The sequence below is a fragment of the Ceratotherium simum genome, chromosome 8 (genome assembly GCF_057802395.1).
Source record: "Ceratotherium simum simum isolate JZ-2026a chromosome 8, ASM5780239v1, whole genome shotgun sequence".
Taxonomy (NCBI): Eukaryota; Metazoa; Chordata; class Mammalia; order Perissodactyla; family Rhinocerotidae; genus Ceratotherium; species Ceratotherium simum.
The window spans coordinates 2,546,306-2,564,527 of record NC_141907.1 but is presented as its reverse complement, the minus strand read 5'-3'; the positions used below and the strand labels follow the sequence as shown (position 1 = coordinate 2,564,527).

Genomic DNA, 18,222 nt, shown 5'->3' with positions numbered 1-18,222 from the left:
TTTGTTGAGTTGATAAACATTTAGGGCTGTGGATGGATATTACTCATGGTCCATGAGATTCACAGTCTAGGCAACTTCATCTAGAGAAGGAATTATTATTATTTTTTTTTAATTTTATTTATTCATTTTTTTCCCCCTAAAGCCCCAGTAGATAGTTGTATGTTATAGCTGCACATCCTTCCAGTTGCTGCATGTGGGACGTGGCCTCAGCATGGCCGGAGAAGCGGTGCGTCGGTGTGTGCCCGGGGTCGAACCCGGGCCGCCAGCAGCGGAGTGCGCACACTTAACCGCTAAGCCACGGGGCCAGCCCCTAGAGAAGGAATTCTTATTGGACATAAGGAATCAAGCCCCAAGCTAAGAAAAATGAGGCTGACTTGAATCCTATTTATTGGACAATCTTTAAGAGGTATCATCCTATTGAGGTGATAAAAAAAAGCAAGCTTCTTCCTCTGGCCAGAATGAAATTAACCGGCCTCAAAAGGGCCATGAAGAATGAGCACAATTAACCTAAACTAAATACACTCCAGCCAGTGGGCCTGCCTGCTCTGACTCAACTCCTTGAAACGCCTAAACTCTCTTCAGAGGAATGGAAATTCAAATTATAACTAAAATTATGATAACATTTGCTGAGTACTTATAACAAGCCTGGCAGCTGTTCTGGGTGCTTTACATGGATTAATTTACTTAATCCTTATACCAACCTTATAAGGTGAGTACTGTTCTTAGCCTCATTGCAGAAGCACAGGATAAAAAACTTGCTAAGGCCACTCAGCTAGAGAGTGGCCAAGCAGGGAAGTGAGTGAGTGCATATCCCTCAGGCAACAGCAAGAAATCATGAAATCACAAACTAAGGGCTGACAGAACCATAGAGTTTCGAGATAAACACTCAAAGAAGAGCTTGGCTATGTAATGAAACACCACTGCTTGTAAATGGTTATGCAATTATAAAACCTTGAGCAGGTAACTAGAAGAAAAATTACTATGCTATTTAACACTAACCACAGGAAAACTATCATTAACTGGGATTTCACAAAAGCTGGCAAAAAAAGACACAAATCATTTATACCTGCTATGAAAAAGGCATGTTTCCAACCCAACAGGGCATGGATAAGACTCTGGTATTCCAAGTAAGAGTGTTCCATAAAACAGACAGCCAAGAACTGCCAGGTGGGGCATTTGCTTCCCATCTTTGTGGGACAGGCTACAGGTTGGCATTCCAGCCAGACCCTATGGATAAAGGGCTAGGATGGCCCCAGGAGCCTGGAGGGCCCTGGTGACAACAAGGAGTCACTTGGCCAAGAAGCTTTCCTCCTAATCTGCCTCATCACCACTTTCAGAGTAAAATACCTGAATTGGGACAAAGTACATGAAAAACCACGGTGCATGCCGAAGTCTAGAATACGTTTAAATGAATGGGATGTGGATTTTTTTCTTTTTTTAAGGAAAAGCAGGAATTTTCATTTAAAAATCCACCAAAACACACGGCTGAAAAAGACACTCAGGTTACCTAATATTCATGTGGGTATTTCTACTACCTTCAAGTTCCTCAATATTTCTATTTATTCATTCATTACTCAACAAACATTGTTGATCACTTATAACAGTGAGAACACAGAGAAGGAAAACATGCTCCTTGCCCTCGAGGAGCTCAGAGCCTGAGGTGGAAGACACAGAAAGCAGTAAGTGCCGTGGAGGTCCTAAGTGCTGGATGGAAGGAGAGGAGTGCCTTCCCAGAGGAGTGGGGCAAACTCAGTGTTCCAGAAGGATAGGAGATCAGAGGGCTTCTCCAGGAGCGTGACAGCCCAGCTGAGTTAAGAACGTCAAAGAGAGTCAGACGAACAGGGGCAGGGTGTACAAGCAAAGCAAAGAGCATGGGCAAGGCTCAAATCGCCCTGAAATTTAGGGATAAGCAACAGAACGCAGCTAAATTAAAGTAAGCTTTGAAGTGTCCACACTTACCATTTTAAAAGTCTCTTTTGTGAATGAATTTCAAGCCCCCCACAGAAACCAGGTAAGAAAAAAACAGGTCTTGAGACTTACTTTGTGTGTGTGAATCTACTTCGTCCTCTCTGGCAGCCTCTGGGGTGTTCGTCCTTCTTTCTGGACTAAGAAGCTGGTCCCCAGGCTGCACCACAACTAAAATCACAACAGAACAAACACAAGAAGTTCCAAACACTTTTACCACTCCTTTTTATTCAGGTTTTCACATTCATGCAGCCTCATAATGTTTCGAAGTGACATGACAGACTATGTCAAATGAGGTCTAGATTTCCTAGAATCAATTTTAGACAATACTAGACTCAGGTATCAATCTCTGGGTTAATCTGAAATGCACAAGGATTGGGACTTGGACATTCAGATTTCTAAGACCCTCCACTGCCTGCTGGTTGCCACCTCTAACCCTGAAGGTTTTTATCAGACCGTTCATGATTCATGAAGCTAAAAGCATCACTACAACCCCCAAGGAGTCTGGCTTTGAAAAATTACTCCCCGGATCTTCATTTCCAAGTTGACTACAAATGCACAGATGAAACCAATTTAAACAATCAGACTGCAAAACACCACTCTATAATGTTTAATTTAAAAACACAAAACTTCAAAACACTCTCTAATATGCAGACTATAATGTCCAATTTTTTAAAAATTTTGCCTAATGACCCTTGTTGAGGACACTGTCCCTTGTAAAGAATAAGTCACTTTTATTTTAATATATTACTATTACAATGCAGTATAGAAACAAGCATTTCAACTATCACAGAAAACAAGTAATCTTTTGAATGTAATATTACCTTATGATCATTTAGGACTAAAAGCATGAAATAGTCAACTAAGATCAGAGATCAAAAGAACATAAAATTAGAAGTATTTTTTATGAAAGCTGGAACTCCAAAACCTAAAAAAATGACTACAAAAGGAAATTCAAGTTAAATTCTAGTGTAGACTCCAAAATACTGGAGATTAAGGCAAAGCCCATATTTTATCCACCTCTTCACTCCCAATTCCTAACTTAGCACCTGGCAAACAGGTAGTACAAAATAAACGTCTGTGACTAGATTTGCAGAGCTGATTACTGGTTCAAATGACAAAGGATAGAAACCCGTCATGGTCGTAGACTCACTGGCTTCCAGGAGGAACCGGATGCAGTGAATGAGGGAGCAGGCATGGGTCACCATCTCTGGAGAGGAGAGCACGCTCCAAAGGGCAGGCAGCTGCAGAGCCAGGCAGCAGCAGTCCAGGCCCGCCTGGAGATCCAGACTCAGCGGGATCTGCTCGTGGATCAAATGCCATGACAGGGCCTGAAGGGGAAGGTCTGTGTTAAACAAGGCTCAGACCCATGTTTTCTTCCTATCGTGGGGGCTGTCAGGGAGGCAGACAACTCCTGGCTGTCGAGAAACTGTCCAAAGCTCGAGAGGCTGGCAGGTCCCAATGACCCTGCCCTTCCAGAGGTCTCCAGTCTCTTACCTTCAAGCACCCGCTCCCCAAAGCACCCAGGGCTCCCCTCTCTGCCAGAATGCCCACCCTGATCTTGCTGCCCCTTTATCCTTCAGCTCTGTGGGCTCCTCTAGAAATCCTTCCTGGCCACAAGCCTCCAGGCCAGGCTTTTCCTCGGGGCTCCATAGCCCAGGCCTTCCCACTGCCATAGTCACAGAGGCTGAATTGGAGAGTGTGGATTGTGGAGACAGCCAGACTTGGGTTCAAATGCCAATTGGCTACTTCCTAGTGGGTGAATCTGGTCAAGTCACCGAACCTCTCTAAGCTCTGCTTTCCTCAACCGTAAAATGGGAATAACAGAGCCCTCCAGGGTTGCAGCGAGACCTGAATAAGATGATGCATGTGAAGTAGTTCATCCTGCATACAGCAGGCCCACGAGAGCTGGGAGCGATCACTGTACTCTAACCATATGTTCTCTTGCCAGCCTCCCCACTACACTGAGACCTGCAGGACAGGGGTCACAGCGATCTGACTTGGCCTGGCTCCAAGCAAGTGCTTGTTCATCCTTTCATGAATGACTGCATGAACGTCCTCCCAACATCTCTCTCTCTCTGCTGTGAAGTGGAGATGGAGTTGGTGCTGGATTAGCTGTGTCCTCGCTTAGGCTGGTCAACGTAGCTCTGACCCTCTGGCTTTTTAAGGATGCAAACCAGACTCTATTTTCTAGAAGTTGTATGGAAATGCAATGCACCCACAGTATGTACACCTTAAAAAAATTTTAATGGATGATCTGTCCTAAAATCAAAAGCATCTGAGAATCAAGGAAATAGATGAACATATAAGCTCATGATGGCTCCCCACGTTGTATTCGGGAGATCTCCAAAAGGTTTGTATTTGTCTCTCCAATCACCCTTGCTTCTCTCTGCCTGACGTTTCTCCCTGTCTAGCCCTCCTCTATGACGAACGCCCTCTCCCCTAAGCCTACTCCCCAGACACAGCAGGGCCTGGCTCTTCACAGCCTTCCTGCCTCAGCTGTGCAGCAGGGACAGGAAGTGCTGTGCTGCCAGTCTCACGAGGCAACTGTGAGGAACTGGTGTGGCAAGGGGTTCACTCAGGAGAGAAAGGGATGGACATGACACCTGACAACAAGCAGTCACTGTAGAAAGGAGGTGAAGAGCACCAGATTGGGCACAGCTCTTGGTTGACAGTGCAGTCACACTTCCCTCCGCACAGAAACACTGAGTTCCTGAGCTGCCTCTTACCTCAAGGGTCATGACCACAAACTTCACGGCGTCCCTTTCCTTCTCAGGAGGAAGAAGCAAGTGGCCAGGCAGTTTGGAGAACACCAGCAGGTACTGGGCCAGTGCCCGGGCCAGAGTGGTCAAAGCCCGATACAACACGGCATCCCCTGAAACAGAAGATCTTCGTGGGTGGACGCGACTCTAGCAGAGGCTCGTGACCTTAGAAAGGCAGTCAGGCAATTCTCTGAGAATCTGATGGAAGCGAAAGACATCGCTCCTCAGAAGCACATCTGCACACACACCCAACTGCCGTGGGCGACTCCAGGCCTCACATTCCCCTGAGGTCTATCCTAGCATTCCCCGAGGGCTCGGAGCCCGGACTATGTCAACAAATGGCAAAGCAGCAAACATAGCAAGAGACATGCATAGCCAGGGACCCCAGCGTTGTTTCTCAATTACCTCTGTAAATGCTTTCCATTTATTAGATCAACAGCATTTACTGTATCTTTACTCGGTGCAAAGCACTGTACTGGCTCTGCAGCATTTTTAAAAAACTAAAAGAAGTTTTTATTTTAATTACCAAATAGATCATTCAACTTGCTCCAGTAGGCGCTGGGCTCCACGGCCAGGAATGGTTGGAACACTTGATGGACGACAGGGAGCTGCTGAACCATGCTGGTCACACGGTCCAGGGTCACCACTCGAGCAGCTTCAAACAGGGGACTCTTCTGGCCTCCAGAAATTTCACGTGTGCCCAGGCCCAAGCATGGGGCTAACAGGCTTAAATTGAACTCCTGGGCATGAAAGGTTCAACAATGACAATTACAAGCTTTCAATTAGGAGGCAAAACACAACAGAAGAATAGACACAAATGTTTCTGAGATAACAAGATTAATTTACCATAAAAAATATTTTAAAGAATATTCTACTTCTGATATAAATAAATAAACAACTCCATTTATCATATGCTCAGTGAAATATATTTCTGGTCTCTTCTGGGTACTTTAATTTTATTTATTGTTTTTATTTATTTTTTTTGTGAGGAAGATTAGCCCTGAGCTAACATCAGATGCCAATCTTCCTCTTTTTGCTGAGGAAGACTGGCCCTGGGCTAACATCCGGGCCCATCTTCCTCTACTTTATATGGGACGCCGCCACAGCATGGCTTGACAAGCAGCGTGTTGGTGCGCACCCGGGATCCAAACCCACGCACCCCCGGCTGCCAAAGTGGAGTGCACGCACTTAACCACTACACCAACAGGCCGGCCCCGGCTACTTTCAATTTTAAAGAAATATTTTTATTTTTTATGCCTTCAGATTGGTTTGAAATCAAAAATTTAATATGACAAAATTTTAGTTGACAAAAATACAAAATCGGGCTGATGTGCCATCCAAGAAATCAGTGAAACACCAAACATTCCCAAAGTTTGAAAAAGATAAGTTATGTTCAAAAGCAGCTGAAATAAATCAAAGCAGCCAAATAAATGCCACAATTTTGGTTGGAAAAAAGGTGTTTCAATTTGTATTGTGCTTTGCCAACTTTTTAAAACCATTTAAGGATTTTTTTGGCCAATTTCAGGGGGAATATCAATCTTAATTTAGTTAATATTCAGAAAAGCATACGTCATCATCAGTGACCAAAATTGAACCGTTCTGTTACAGCCAGAACTTTAAGGCTGTTAAAAGTCCAATTAGTGAATTCGGAAAATTCAATAAATTGGTCATTAAGCAAATTGATCATTCGGCAAATCAGCTTTCACTGAATGGGTCTCAAAATGATTTTAGCAAACTGATTTTGGGCCAATTCTCCTGTTTTTTTCAATGTAGCTCTTACATTCAAACTGATGAAGAATCAGTACTTCTGTGTTGCCTCCACCTGGAGTCTCTTTTCATCCACTCCTGGCCCATTCTTTGTTGTCCCCCTCAATTCACCTTGCCATCCCCCCAGGTCTCTGCTGCTTCTTCATTCCCACTTGGCACATATCAAGGCAGTGCTAAAATGCCTCAAGGTTTAGTTGACTGCTCATCCCAGCAGGTCTGAAAACGAACCCACTATGGCTGTGGTTGGACAGTACCGAAAAGGGGGGCTCCACTCCTCACAGGGCCTGCCCAAGAGCTGAGGACAAAGACAAGGAAGCTTTGCAAAGGCCTCCTGGGCCAGCTCTGCATGGCTTACCTGCACAACACTGAGGGTGGGGATGTGGGACCTCATGACATCTAGTGAGGGGGTGAGGGACCTCACTACATGTGTTGGGGGGAGAGGAACCTCACTACTTGTGATGAGGGGAGAGGGACCTCACTACTTGTGATGGGGGAGGGTGACGTCACTACTTGTGATGGGGGAGGGGAACCTCACTACATGTGATGGGGGGAGGGGAACCTCACTACTTGTGATGAGGAGAGGGTGACCTCACTACATGTGATGGGGGAGGGGGACCTCACTACATGTAGGGAGGAGGGGGACCTCACTACAGGTGATGGGGGAGGGGGAACCTCAATACATGTGTTGGGGGAGGGGAGCCTCACTACATGTAATGCGGGAGGGGGAACCTCACTACATGTGGTGGGGAGGGGAGCCTCACTACATGTGGTGGCGGAGGGGAGCCTCACAACATGTGATGGGGAGGGGAACCTCACTACATGTGGTGGGGAGAGGGGGACTTCACTACTTGTGATGAGGGGAGGGGGAATCGCACTACTTGTGATGGGGGAGGGGGACCTTACTACATGTAGGGAGGGGGAACCTCACTACATGTGATGGGGGAGGGGGAACCTTACTACAGGTGGTGGGGGGAGGGGGACCTCACTACTTGTGGCTGGGGGAGGGGGACCTCACTACATCTAGAAAGGGGGCTTACTAAAGATCAATTTCCAGAACACCAGGAGAGAGTCAGTTAAATCATGCACGATGACACCATGCCAATACGTTTCCTCATGACCATGAGAACTAGCAATTAGAATTGATTATAATCTAAGAGAACCTATTTTCTTTAAATGCATGAAATGTTGACTTAAACACAACACGCCTCCTCTTGGATACTAATGTGGTAGAAATAATGTCTTGTCCAGTCTGCATCAGTCTTCTCTCGTCCTGTCCTGTCTGGATTAGAGTTTCTGCCACTAAGGCAGAAAGGTGAGCGGTACACATCATAAGTAGGTCGCATGACAATGAAACAAATCAAACATGAGAGCAACAGAAGAAAGACAGGGTTTTCCTGGCCTCCCGCTCTCCCCACCATACCGAGTTCATCATGAATGCACTCATGTCCCCAGGAGGAAGCCGATTCACCAGCTCTGCTCCTTCCAGCAGTGCAGCATCTGACCTAGTCCAGCACTGGGATTTGACTAGACGTATGTACCAGTCCTGGGAAGAAGAAAAAGGCAGATAATGGAATGCAACTGGGCAGGGCTTTCAAGGGGCTTCGACACTATTGGAAATGCGTTGTTTCTTTGCTCACTGCCCCTCATGTCCTGTGGCCCCAGACCAAAGGACAAGTGGCCTCCCCTGGACTTTGACTGTAGCTTTGGCAAAACTGAACTCTGGCTGGCATGGGGGTTGCTCATCAAACCACAGGAAGTGCTGCGAAGGCTGTGTCTTTGGATTTGCTGTTACCGTCTGGACACCTTCTCCTTTCCTCCTCACCTGGTGAATGTCCAACTGTCCTTCAAACTCCGCTTACGCACTGAGGGTAGCAGGCCCTTCTCTCTGTGCCCTCATCCTCGCCTGGCATTGCACCTATCATCTTCTATTGGGGTTCCTTCTATTGGGGTTTGCTCCTCTCTCCCCAGAGCCAGCACAGCAGAGGCATTGAGCAAATCAAGCCTGAGAATAGAGGCCTCAACTTTGCTATTCTATGCCTGGGCTGCTGGTTTCTGAACTCCAAGTTCATCTTTAAATTGAACTCTCTCCAGGAAAGTAGAGTATCAAGGCTCTACCAAGGCCCCAAACGGCTCCCAGCTCTGAGGTGTGAGTGGTGAGGGTGATAATAGCCAGGGCCCTTGGGGTGGTGGGGTCAATATGCAGGAGGTCAGCAGGCATAAGGAGAGGGAGACAGGCCAAAGGAGCATGCCCTTGAAGGGCTGTGCAATCATGAGTACAGGCCACGGCCCCCCATCTCCTGATTCTCCCATTAACTACCCACCACAAGTGTCCTAAAGTCAACATTTCCTCTCTCAACCCATGCCCCTGCTGGACCTCAGGCATCCTGTCAGTGAGGCGACCCTGCCCATCGCTGGCAAGCAGCAGGGCAGGCCAAGAGCCCCCGGGAGCCACGCAGAGTGCCAGGATGTCTTGCCTCCTTAGCTACCCTGTTGCACACTCTGGATCTGCTGCAGGTGGACAGAGGTACTGAGTGCCCTGAGTGGCCCTGTGCGTCTCATGCAGGCATGCTGGACACTTACTTTGTCTGGATTAACTGTCTCCAGAGCCAGGGGCCCAACCCCATCCAGCGGGTGGGATGTGACCGGAGGAGAGGGGCCACATGACCCTGGTGCAGTGGCGAGACGCAGCCTGTCCAGCAGGGAGTAGAGTCTTTGGTGTCTGGAATCCAATCACATGTGGGTTAGAGCTTCACAGGGAAGAAATACAGCTGCTGCTTACAATGAGAGGCAACATGTCTGAAACTATCTCTTCAGAGCTGCTTCTTATCACACTCAAACAAGTCCTGATGCAAACTCAGGCCCTAGTTTACTCTTAATAACCACAGTTTATGCCTCATAAGCACTTTCCAGAAATTTCAGTTATACTCAAACACTGCATCAGGTAATACACAGTATAATAGCTAATAAAAATATTCTCTATAAATGCAAACTGATCATTTATTCTAAGATCCAAGTGCAGGAAATCTCCCACTTAATCTCCCAGGAAGATACAATTTATACCAATTTATGTTAATTTCATAAAAGAATCACCTCATCTGGTACAAGATATTTATAATCTTCCTCATCTGGGCTGAATACTAAGTCTAGAGTCAAAAAATAAAAGTAGTTTGACTTCCCACCATCTGCTATGAGAATGACAACTTCATAATGCAAATTACAACACAACTCAGCCCAGCATACTGAAAAATCATCCAAAACTGTGTGCTGCCCACCAAATTATGCCCCTTCTCAATCAGACACCATCAACAAGCTACTCTTAAGATTGAAGTCACAGCTAAAGTGTGCAGCCCAGCCCTTCCCATACCAGCTCTGGAGCCCATCAAAGAGATTGCCCTGCACCGTAGTGGGACAGAAGGGGCCAGAGCTCTTCTGGGCAAATGTTATACACTTCAGTCTTTCCTATTTATACCCAATGTCCAACATATACATTTTTAAAATATGAGACAATCAGGAAAATGTGACCCACGATTAAAAAAAAAAAAGTGGTGTTATTAGTACCTCTATGTGACAAAGACTCTCTCTCCGTTGACCACACTGCAGTCAGGCTCCTCTGAGAACTCTTTGAGTAGGCCTCACCCTCGGGTTCTGTCCTTGGCCCATTTAGTCATTTTAGCAAGAGTCCTTATGAATTGTTCCACCCTTAATATCTGATCAAATTCCTCATCCCCCACCCTCTAGATCTTATCACCCTGGCCTGCCTCTGGCAACATCCTGTCTAGTTGGTTTAGCCAGAATATTCCCTTACCCCTGAAGTTTCCTCATGGTAATTTTCCATCCACTGACCCCCAGCCTGTTCCTCAGCTATAAATCTCCACTTGTCCATGCTGTATTCAGAGCTGAGCTCACTCTCTCTCCTCTACTACAAAACCCCATTGTAGGGCCAGCCCCAGTGCCCTAGTGGTGAAGCTTGGCGCGCTCCGCTTTGGCGGCCCGGGTTCAGTTCCTGGGTGCGGACCTACACCACTTGTCAGTGGCCATGCTGTGGCAGCAGCTTACATACAAAAAGAGGAAGATTGGCAATAGACGTTAGCTCAAGGTGAATCTTACTCAGCAAAAAGAGGAAAATTGGCAACAGATATTAGCTCAGGGTGAATCTTCCTCAGCAAAAAAACAAAACAAAACAAAAACAAAAACAAACCCATTGTAGTAGTTGCCCTGAATAGTCTGCCTTACCATCTTAAAAAACAAAACAAAACACTGAAGTCACAGCATAATAAATACATTTTCACACACATTTTCCCACCTGTGGAGGAAAAAAGGTAAAAGCTGCTCTTAATTTTTGCAATCATGGAAATATACTCATATAATAGATGTCATGATTTCTAATAAAGCCTTCTTTTTTTTTTTATTTTTTTTTATTTTTTGTGAGGAAGATTGGCCCTGAACTAACGTCTGCCAATCCTCCTCTCTTTGCTGAGGAAGACTGGCCCTGGGCTAACATCCGTGCCCATCTTCCTCCACTTTATATGGGACGCCACCACAGCATGGCTTGACAAGCCGTGCATCGGTGCACGCCCAAGATCCGAACCGACAAATCCTGTGTCACCGAAGCAGAGCGCACACACTTAACCGCTTGAGCCACTGGGCCGGCCCCCTAATAAAGCCTTCTAAAAGACTTTGCAAACAAAATTAGGTGATAAATAGCTACAAAAAGATAAAATTTTAAGAAGCAGAAGATATAATTCTTGCATGCCACGAACTAGGAAGCATCTTTCAGATCTGCCAACTCTTATTTAACAATTAGATTATATGCCTTGATTTTGCTAAGATACAGCTGATAACCTGTATTCCCATTCATCATCGGGCAGTGAACAGAGGCACTATGAACACTGCTACCTCTCAGCAGCCCACAAGAGCACAGGTGTCCCTCTGTAAATGTGATAGAGGTCAGACTGCCAGTGGTCCTTTCTCCTTATAAACTCATCTATAAAGCACGTCAATCTCTCATCCTGTGAGTTTATTCCGTTACAAATCTAAGTCTTTATATCCAAAAGCAAGGAACACCTGGTTCCAGCATTACCTCTGAGCTAACCCACTGCTCTGAAGGTATTCCTGGATTCTGTTGAGTTCTTCCACTGGCAGCTGGGCCATGTTGCTCTAAAGTAGACAAGAACACATCAGTGGATTTATAGCACATAAGGGATCAAAATAACCTCATGCTCATTTACAAAGGATAAACTGACATGGACGGCTTATCGTAGCAAAGGCAGGCTAAAAGAAAGCACAAGAAGCACTTGTATCAGACATACAAGGAATGACCAGTTTATACAAGTTATACATGTTTCTCTCAGTGGCCACATGAAGAATGTGCCTATAGAGGAAGAAAATAGCCAATTGTTTTGCTTGCCTTGCTTAGTTTTCAATAAAAATTAATTCAAGTGTTTTTTTCAGTACCTGTAAATTTGCAGCCAAAAGCATTTCTACCCGGCGACAAGCAAGGGTGTCAACCATGCGAGCCAGCACACGGAGCGGAGTACACAAAAGCTTGTCCACATACAGCATCAGCACGGCACCCGACTGGCTGAGGTGGATCCCTTCTAAGCACTGAAGAGTTTTCTTCAGAGTGGTGGGCTGACATTTGAGAGAAGGAAAGAAACAAGAGCAGAGTATTTTGCCAATTAGAAATCAGCAGTTTTAAAATTCCAATACTCCATTTCTCAGGCAAGAGAAAACTGTGACTGGCAACAATTGGCACTCAGAAGACTTACAGTTGAAAGATTTTCACAACGAGACTGAATTGCCTGGATGAAAAGGCCACTGGCAGCAGAATTCCGATGGACCGCACTAATAAAATCCTGCACAGGAGGCTCATGGGATAGACTGATCAGATCTTGAATATGATTCACGATGAGCCACGTTAAGTGCTCTGAATCATGTAGGTTCTGACACTGAGGAAAAAGACAATGAAAGACACATTTTCAAGTAGACAAGGAGAAAACAGACATTAATGCCAGAGAAAGGGCCAATAGGGTAGGAAGGGGAAGACAGATTCCAAATTATAATCCTCAGTGAAAACATCTAGTGTTTGACCAATAAAGGAGGAATAAAACTCACTTTACAAAGCCTGTCACCTCCAACCACGCACTGTGGCTGAGGCTGTTGGAAGTCACACCACACTGGGGAAATGCAACCCAGCAGTCCGGCTCCAAAGGGCACCAGCCAATGGTCAAAGGATAGAGGAGGAGAGGCGCGCAGCCCAGGACTGTGGGAGAGTCACTAGGCACCTGCCACGGGCCTGTCTGCCTGGTGCGACCTAAGGGCAGCAGGAAGGCAGGAGTAGCACGGCGCTGCCCTCATAGGTGACCGTCCCGAAGCCGGAATGCATGAGAACAAGCGACACTCCAAGCATCACTCTGGCCTACTGAGCAGTGTTCTCCAGTTACTCCTTTCCCGATTTTGTGACAGGTCAGTGAAAAAAAAAACTCACTAAACTGTCAGTTTTGACAGAATTCCTGAGTCCAAAATATGAATGGATCCCACATATTAAACGGACCTTAAGTGAAGAAATTTCACTTAACGTTTATAAGGAAATAAGAAATACCCATTTTTAAACACACATGTTGCCTTTGCATCTTAATTCATAATCCTTCAAGACAGAAATTATAAAATGTGATCAATTCTTTCACATCTGGTTAATGAGTAATATTTTCCACATGGGGTAATCTGACAATATTAACATAAAATTAATATCTTTCTTACATTTCTGTGAAAATCAGCATTATATAATTATATTAAATTATTTCTCAAAAATGAAACAAGATTGAAAAACTATTTCAACATCAAGAACGTAAAGCAAAAAATGAATATGAATAAAGTGCTATCACAACAAAAAATGATAACATCTGGTTCCGTTGAAGAAGTCTGCTTCCTTTTCCAATTCAGAATGTTTAACAAATCATTATGTTGTACACCTTAAACTTACACAATGTTATATGTCAACTGTATCTCAATAAAACTGAAAAAACAAATGAAAGTAAAAAAACCACCAAAATGTTTAACAATGTTTTGCCAGGTGATAGCAGTATGTATATGATACCATGTTTGTACCAGAGAAATGCATATATTTTTATATCAGTATAGAAAAAGTACTAAATACTGGATAAAATGGAACAACATGTTTCTTTGAGTAATACAATTACAGGAGATTTTATTTTCTTCTGTTTACTTACTTGGTTTTTGTCAATTTTCTGTTAAACATGTGATGCTAGTTTTATGGTCAAAAACTTCACAAAAGCTATTTTCTTAAAAAGAATGGCATTCAAACAGGCATCTATTTTAAAATGTAGCAATGAACACCTAATACCTTTCCAGAGATTAATTTTAAAACATTTAAAATCAGAACCTCACTCCAATCGACACTCTTCGCTTGCTTTTATTATTATTATTCCACTGCTTCTCTCGATATAACAATGCCAGCACTATGAACAGCCCAGAGCAGTCACTCGACTCATGCTGAACAAGCTGAAGGAAATCTTCTACAAACTTAAAAATCTAGTAATCAGTTGGCCAAGTCTGGTTTCTAATCATATAAACATATGTCAGAGCAGGATTAAACATTAGTTTTGGTTTTCCCATTTTCACAGAGTGGCAGGAAGGTGGGAAGTCAATCTGGCTTTCAGACGGTCTATAGAAGCATCCCCTACACGAGGTGTTTCCAGTCCCCCCACCCGCTCCATCACTCGCTTTTACAAACTTACAACATAATCGCAGAAGAGAATGAGAGCTCCTCTTCGTACTATTTCTCTATTGCACATTCCAAGTTTGGCAGCCAAATCGGAATCCTCCTCCACTCCAGACATCTGGGGACAGAGGGACTTTGTGCTGGACAGACTGCGTCGTCTAGAAGGAGCAACACATGCACTGGCGTTTCTGACGGCAGCAAACTTATTTTCAAAATATTATAGATGACTATGTTTAGTTCTAGTCCTAAAACAGTCAGTTTATATATTGCCACATCAGAACGATATGTGTCTAATGTATACGCTTAGTTATCTATTCCTGAGCTACGAGAATGAACATACGGAAAACTAAAGAAAAGAGGATTTAGCAGACAGAAAATTAAAATGCTTGAATGAAAAGCAAAATTCACCATGAAGCTAGCGGCACATTCATTGAGCACTCTTTTTTTTTTTAATTTTTTTTTTTTTTTTTTTTTTTGGTGAGGAAGATCAGCCCTGAGCTAAGATCCATGCTAATCCTCCTCTTTTTGCTGAGGAAGACTGGCTCTGAGCTAACATCCACTGCCAATCCTCCTCCTTTTTTTCCCCAAAGCCCCAGTAGATAGTTGTATGTCATAGTTGCAGACCCTTCTAGTTGCTGTATGTGGGACGCGGCCTCACCATGGCCGGAGAAGCGGTGCGTCGGTGCACGCCCGGGATCCAAACCCCGGGCGGCCAGCAGCGGAGCGCGCGCACTTAACCGCTAAGCCACGGGCCGGCCCTCATTGAGCACTCTTATTTCAGAACTCTTACTGGTGATGTTTGATAAGGTACCAATTGCTTTTGGGATTCCCAGTTTTAGTCTGCCATGAAAGCTGCCAATTGCCAGGAAGAAAGTCTCTACACTTTCATATTTTACTATTCAATCACCAACAAAACGTTACAACTCTACATGTGGCCACAGTGTATACGCTATTATGGAAACCTTGTTTAAAAGCATTTCTGCAAAATTAATTCCCCACTAGTGAAGTGAATATTTCACTTCATATTTACTTCTTCTGACTTTGACTTTTTTCTTTCTCAGTAAATGGGAATTATAAACCTGAGACTCTTGATTCTACCCACAACACTTAAAACACAACTGTTGCCACACTCGCAAACTGTCCCTCTGACTCCAAGGTCTGACCTAGGACAATACCCTCCCCTTGACAGCAAAGAGCTTGTGCATATCTGCTCAGGCTTAGTGGAGACAGAGGTCACGTCAGGGCAAGAACATTCTGAAATGTGTCAACTTTTCCTGTAACTCCTCAAGATTTAGAAGAGAACTGGTATAAAAAATTCTACAGCTTAAAAAAAATTTTTTAACTATCATTTCTCTGTTTCAACTGGTGAATGGATAAGCCAACTGTGGTACATCCATATAATGGAATACTACTCAGCAATCACAGGAACAAACTACTAATACAACATCCTGAAGGAAATTTAAATATACTGTGCTAAGTGAAAGAAGCCAGGCTCAAAGGCTACATACTGTATGATTCCATTTATATGGCATCCTGCAATAGGCTAAATACTAGGGACAGAACATGGATCCGTGGTTCCTGGGGTGTGGGAAACAGTGAGGAGTGACTGCAAAGGGACACCACGAGGGAACTCTTTTGAAGTGATGGTACTGTTGTACATCGCAATTGTGGTGGTGGTGGTGGTGGTGGTGGTTACGACTATATTTGGTACAAGAAGAGTGCATTTTACTGTACTGTAAATTATACGTCAACTAAAAAACTAACAGAAAACCTTCCCTTTCTCAGTCAGCCCTCCTGCCAGCCCCAATGTGACTGACATTCAAGCTGTAATTTTGCGTTTGCAATAGTATGGCTGTAGAGGCAAGAGCCTCTGAGAGAGAAGGGGCAGAGTTTCCAATTCAGATATTAGCAGTAGACATAAAGAAGGTCCAATGTCAACCCAAACTGAGTCCCAACTGTTGCAGCAGGGCAAGCCCCCAAAACCTCAGGACAGGAGCTGCCAGATACTCATGGAGAACAAACGTCCCAAATCCAGGATGACTGCCCATGCAGGCCTCAGAACAGATGCAGGGGAAGTGATCGCCACACCACACCCCCAATGCCATAGCACGTGCAGGACCCTAACAGTCCACCAAAAGGTGGGACAGATCAAAAGCAAATCATAAGCCTATGATGACAAAGTCTGGAAAATAAAAAGCAGACAAGAGCAGACCCCACTGTGGTGGCCATGGCGCTTCCTGGAGCAGTGTAGCCAGGAGCTGGGCTCCTCTGAGAGCCAGCCCGCACTGAGCCCAGTAGGGATCTTCTGTAACAATTTGATAGAGCAGTTCTCTATCGGCTGAGTCTACAAATAAAAAATAACAGCTTGTAGTTTGTATTTCACACTTCTGATAATTCATTTTTATTATCTTTTGGAAATAAAAAGACACTCACCGTCCACAACACAGCTGGACAAACACCTTCCTAGAACAGGGGTTTTTAAGCAGGAACAGCTTTGCCCCCATGGGTGTTTTGGACATTTATGGGGGTGTTTTTCCTTCTAACATAGGGAGATTTTAAGCACTTGGGCACTAAAATACTTTATTACACACTGTCTTCCTTTAATTTTTACCTTTATATTACCATTAAGACATTATATTTTTATGAAATTTAAGTATAGATAGGTTATAGAATCCATTAATTTTATTTCAGGATAACAGAGAGGGACAATACAAAATGTTATAAAAAGGGGAATGGAGTCAGACAGTCCTAAGAAAAACTGTCATAGAGTCAACCATCTGCATTTATGAAAACCTGTACCTTGCCCTCACACAGCTCAATGGGAACACCTGCCAAATTCCAGACTATATTTGCTGCTGGTTCATTTCTTTTAAACACTGACCGTCTAGTCAAGCTAGACGGTCTGTTTCTGTTATTTCCAATTCCAGGGATACAATTCCCAGATCCAGAGGTTTCTGATATAACATCAGAGTAAACAAAGGCACACATATCAGAAAAGGAGTGGGCAGTCTGAACAGGGGCGTCCCAGAACTGATTGAGAGTAACTTGGTAGGTTCAACTCCTACCAACACAAAAAGAACTAAAACACATACAGAAAGGCATAGATGGAGCACAGTGGATCAGAAGAACAGGGACTCTTCCCACACACCCGGCTGGCAGGAAGCTACCCTGGCCACGGGAGACGCTCCACTTACAACGTTCCTGGAGCAAAAGGGGCAACTCTGACACTAATCAGCTTTCAAAGTTGTTTGGATTTTTCAAGCATTTAAGTCTAATGACTAAATCTCTTTTATCTTCTCTGATTTAAAAAGTTAAGTGAAATGTTTGCAATTCATAACACCACTGCAGTTTCTGTGTCTTAAATGCTATCAAGTGGTAAAGTCCATCTTTTCCCCCCGCTACTAAACACCAAATAGGAAAGTTACCCTAGGTAAAACATTCCAAGAGCAATTAAGGAAGAGACATATGTGGACCCCAAGAGAAACACAGACAGAAGGCCAGCACTGTACTGGAGGGCCTGGTCAGTGGCAGAAACAGAAACAAGGGGCATATGGATGGAAAGAAAGAAGTAAAAGTTCTTTATCCATAGATGACATGCTCACATACATAGAAAACCCTAAGGAACTCACAAAAAGGCTACTGGAACTACTAAGTGAGTTTAGCAAGGTCTTATAATATGAGGTCAATATACAAAATCCGAGTGCATTTCTATATATTTAGCAACACACCATGGGAAAATGAAATACTTTTAAAAGTACCATTTAAAATAGCATTCCAGGGCCAGCGCAGTGACACAGCGGTTAAGTCACGTGCTCTGCTTTGGCGGCCCAGGGTACATGGGTTTGGATCCCGGACCCGAACTGATGCACCGCTTGTCAAGCCATGCTGTGGCCGAGTCCCATATAAAGTAGAGGAAGATGGGCATGGATGTTAGCCCAGGGCCAATCTTACTCAGCAAACAGAGGAGGATTGGCATCAGATGCTAGC

General features: G+C 44.4%; 1 protein-coding gene across 5 annotated transcripts in view; it reads right to left on the bottom strand.

The window, feature by feature from the left end:
* Positions 1 to 18,222, bottom strand: part of HTT (huntingtin) — a 158,067-nt gene that overhangs the window by 21,509 nt on the left and 118,336 nt on the right. For all 5 annotated transcript variants that reach the window (XM_087434841.1, XM_004432334.3, XM_087434843.1 and 2 more), the window contains 10 exons: positions 14,252 to 14,393; positions 12,263 to 12,442; positions 11,949 to 12,125; positions 11,575 to 11,651; positions 9,075 to 9,213; positions 7,915 to 8,037; positions 5,254 to 5,467; positions 4,695 to 4,840; positions 3,119 to 3,296; positions 2,041 to 2,136 (listed from right to left, as the gene is read on the bottom strand). In XM_087434841.1, the coding sequence (XP_087290967.1) occupies positions 2,041 to 2,136; positions 3,119 to 3,296; positions 4,695 to 4,840; positions 5,254 to 5,467; positions 7,915 to 8,037; positions 9,075 to 9,213; positions 11,575 to 11,651; positions 11,949 to 12,125; positions 12,263 to 12,442; positions 14,252 to 14,393 (1,472 nt within the window). The remainder of the gene's footprint in view (positions 1 to 2,040; positions 2,137 to 3,118; positions 3,297 to 4,694; positions 4,841 to 5,253; positions 5,468 to 7,914; positions 8,038 to 9,074; positions 9,214 to 11,574; positions 11,652 to 11,948; positions 12,126 to 12,262; positions 12,443 to 14,251; positions 14,394 to 18,222) is intronic.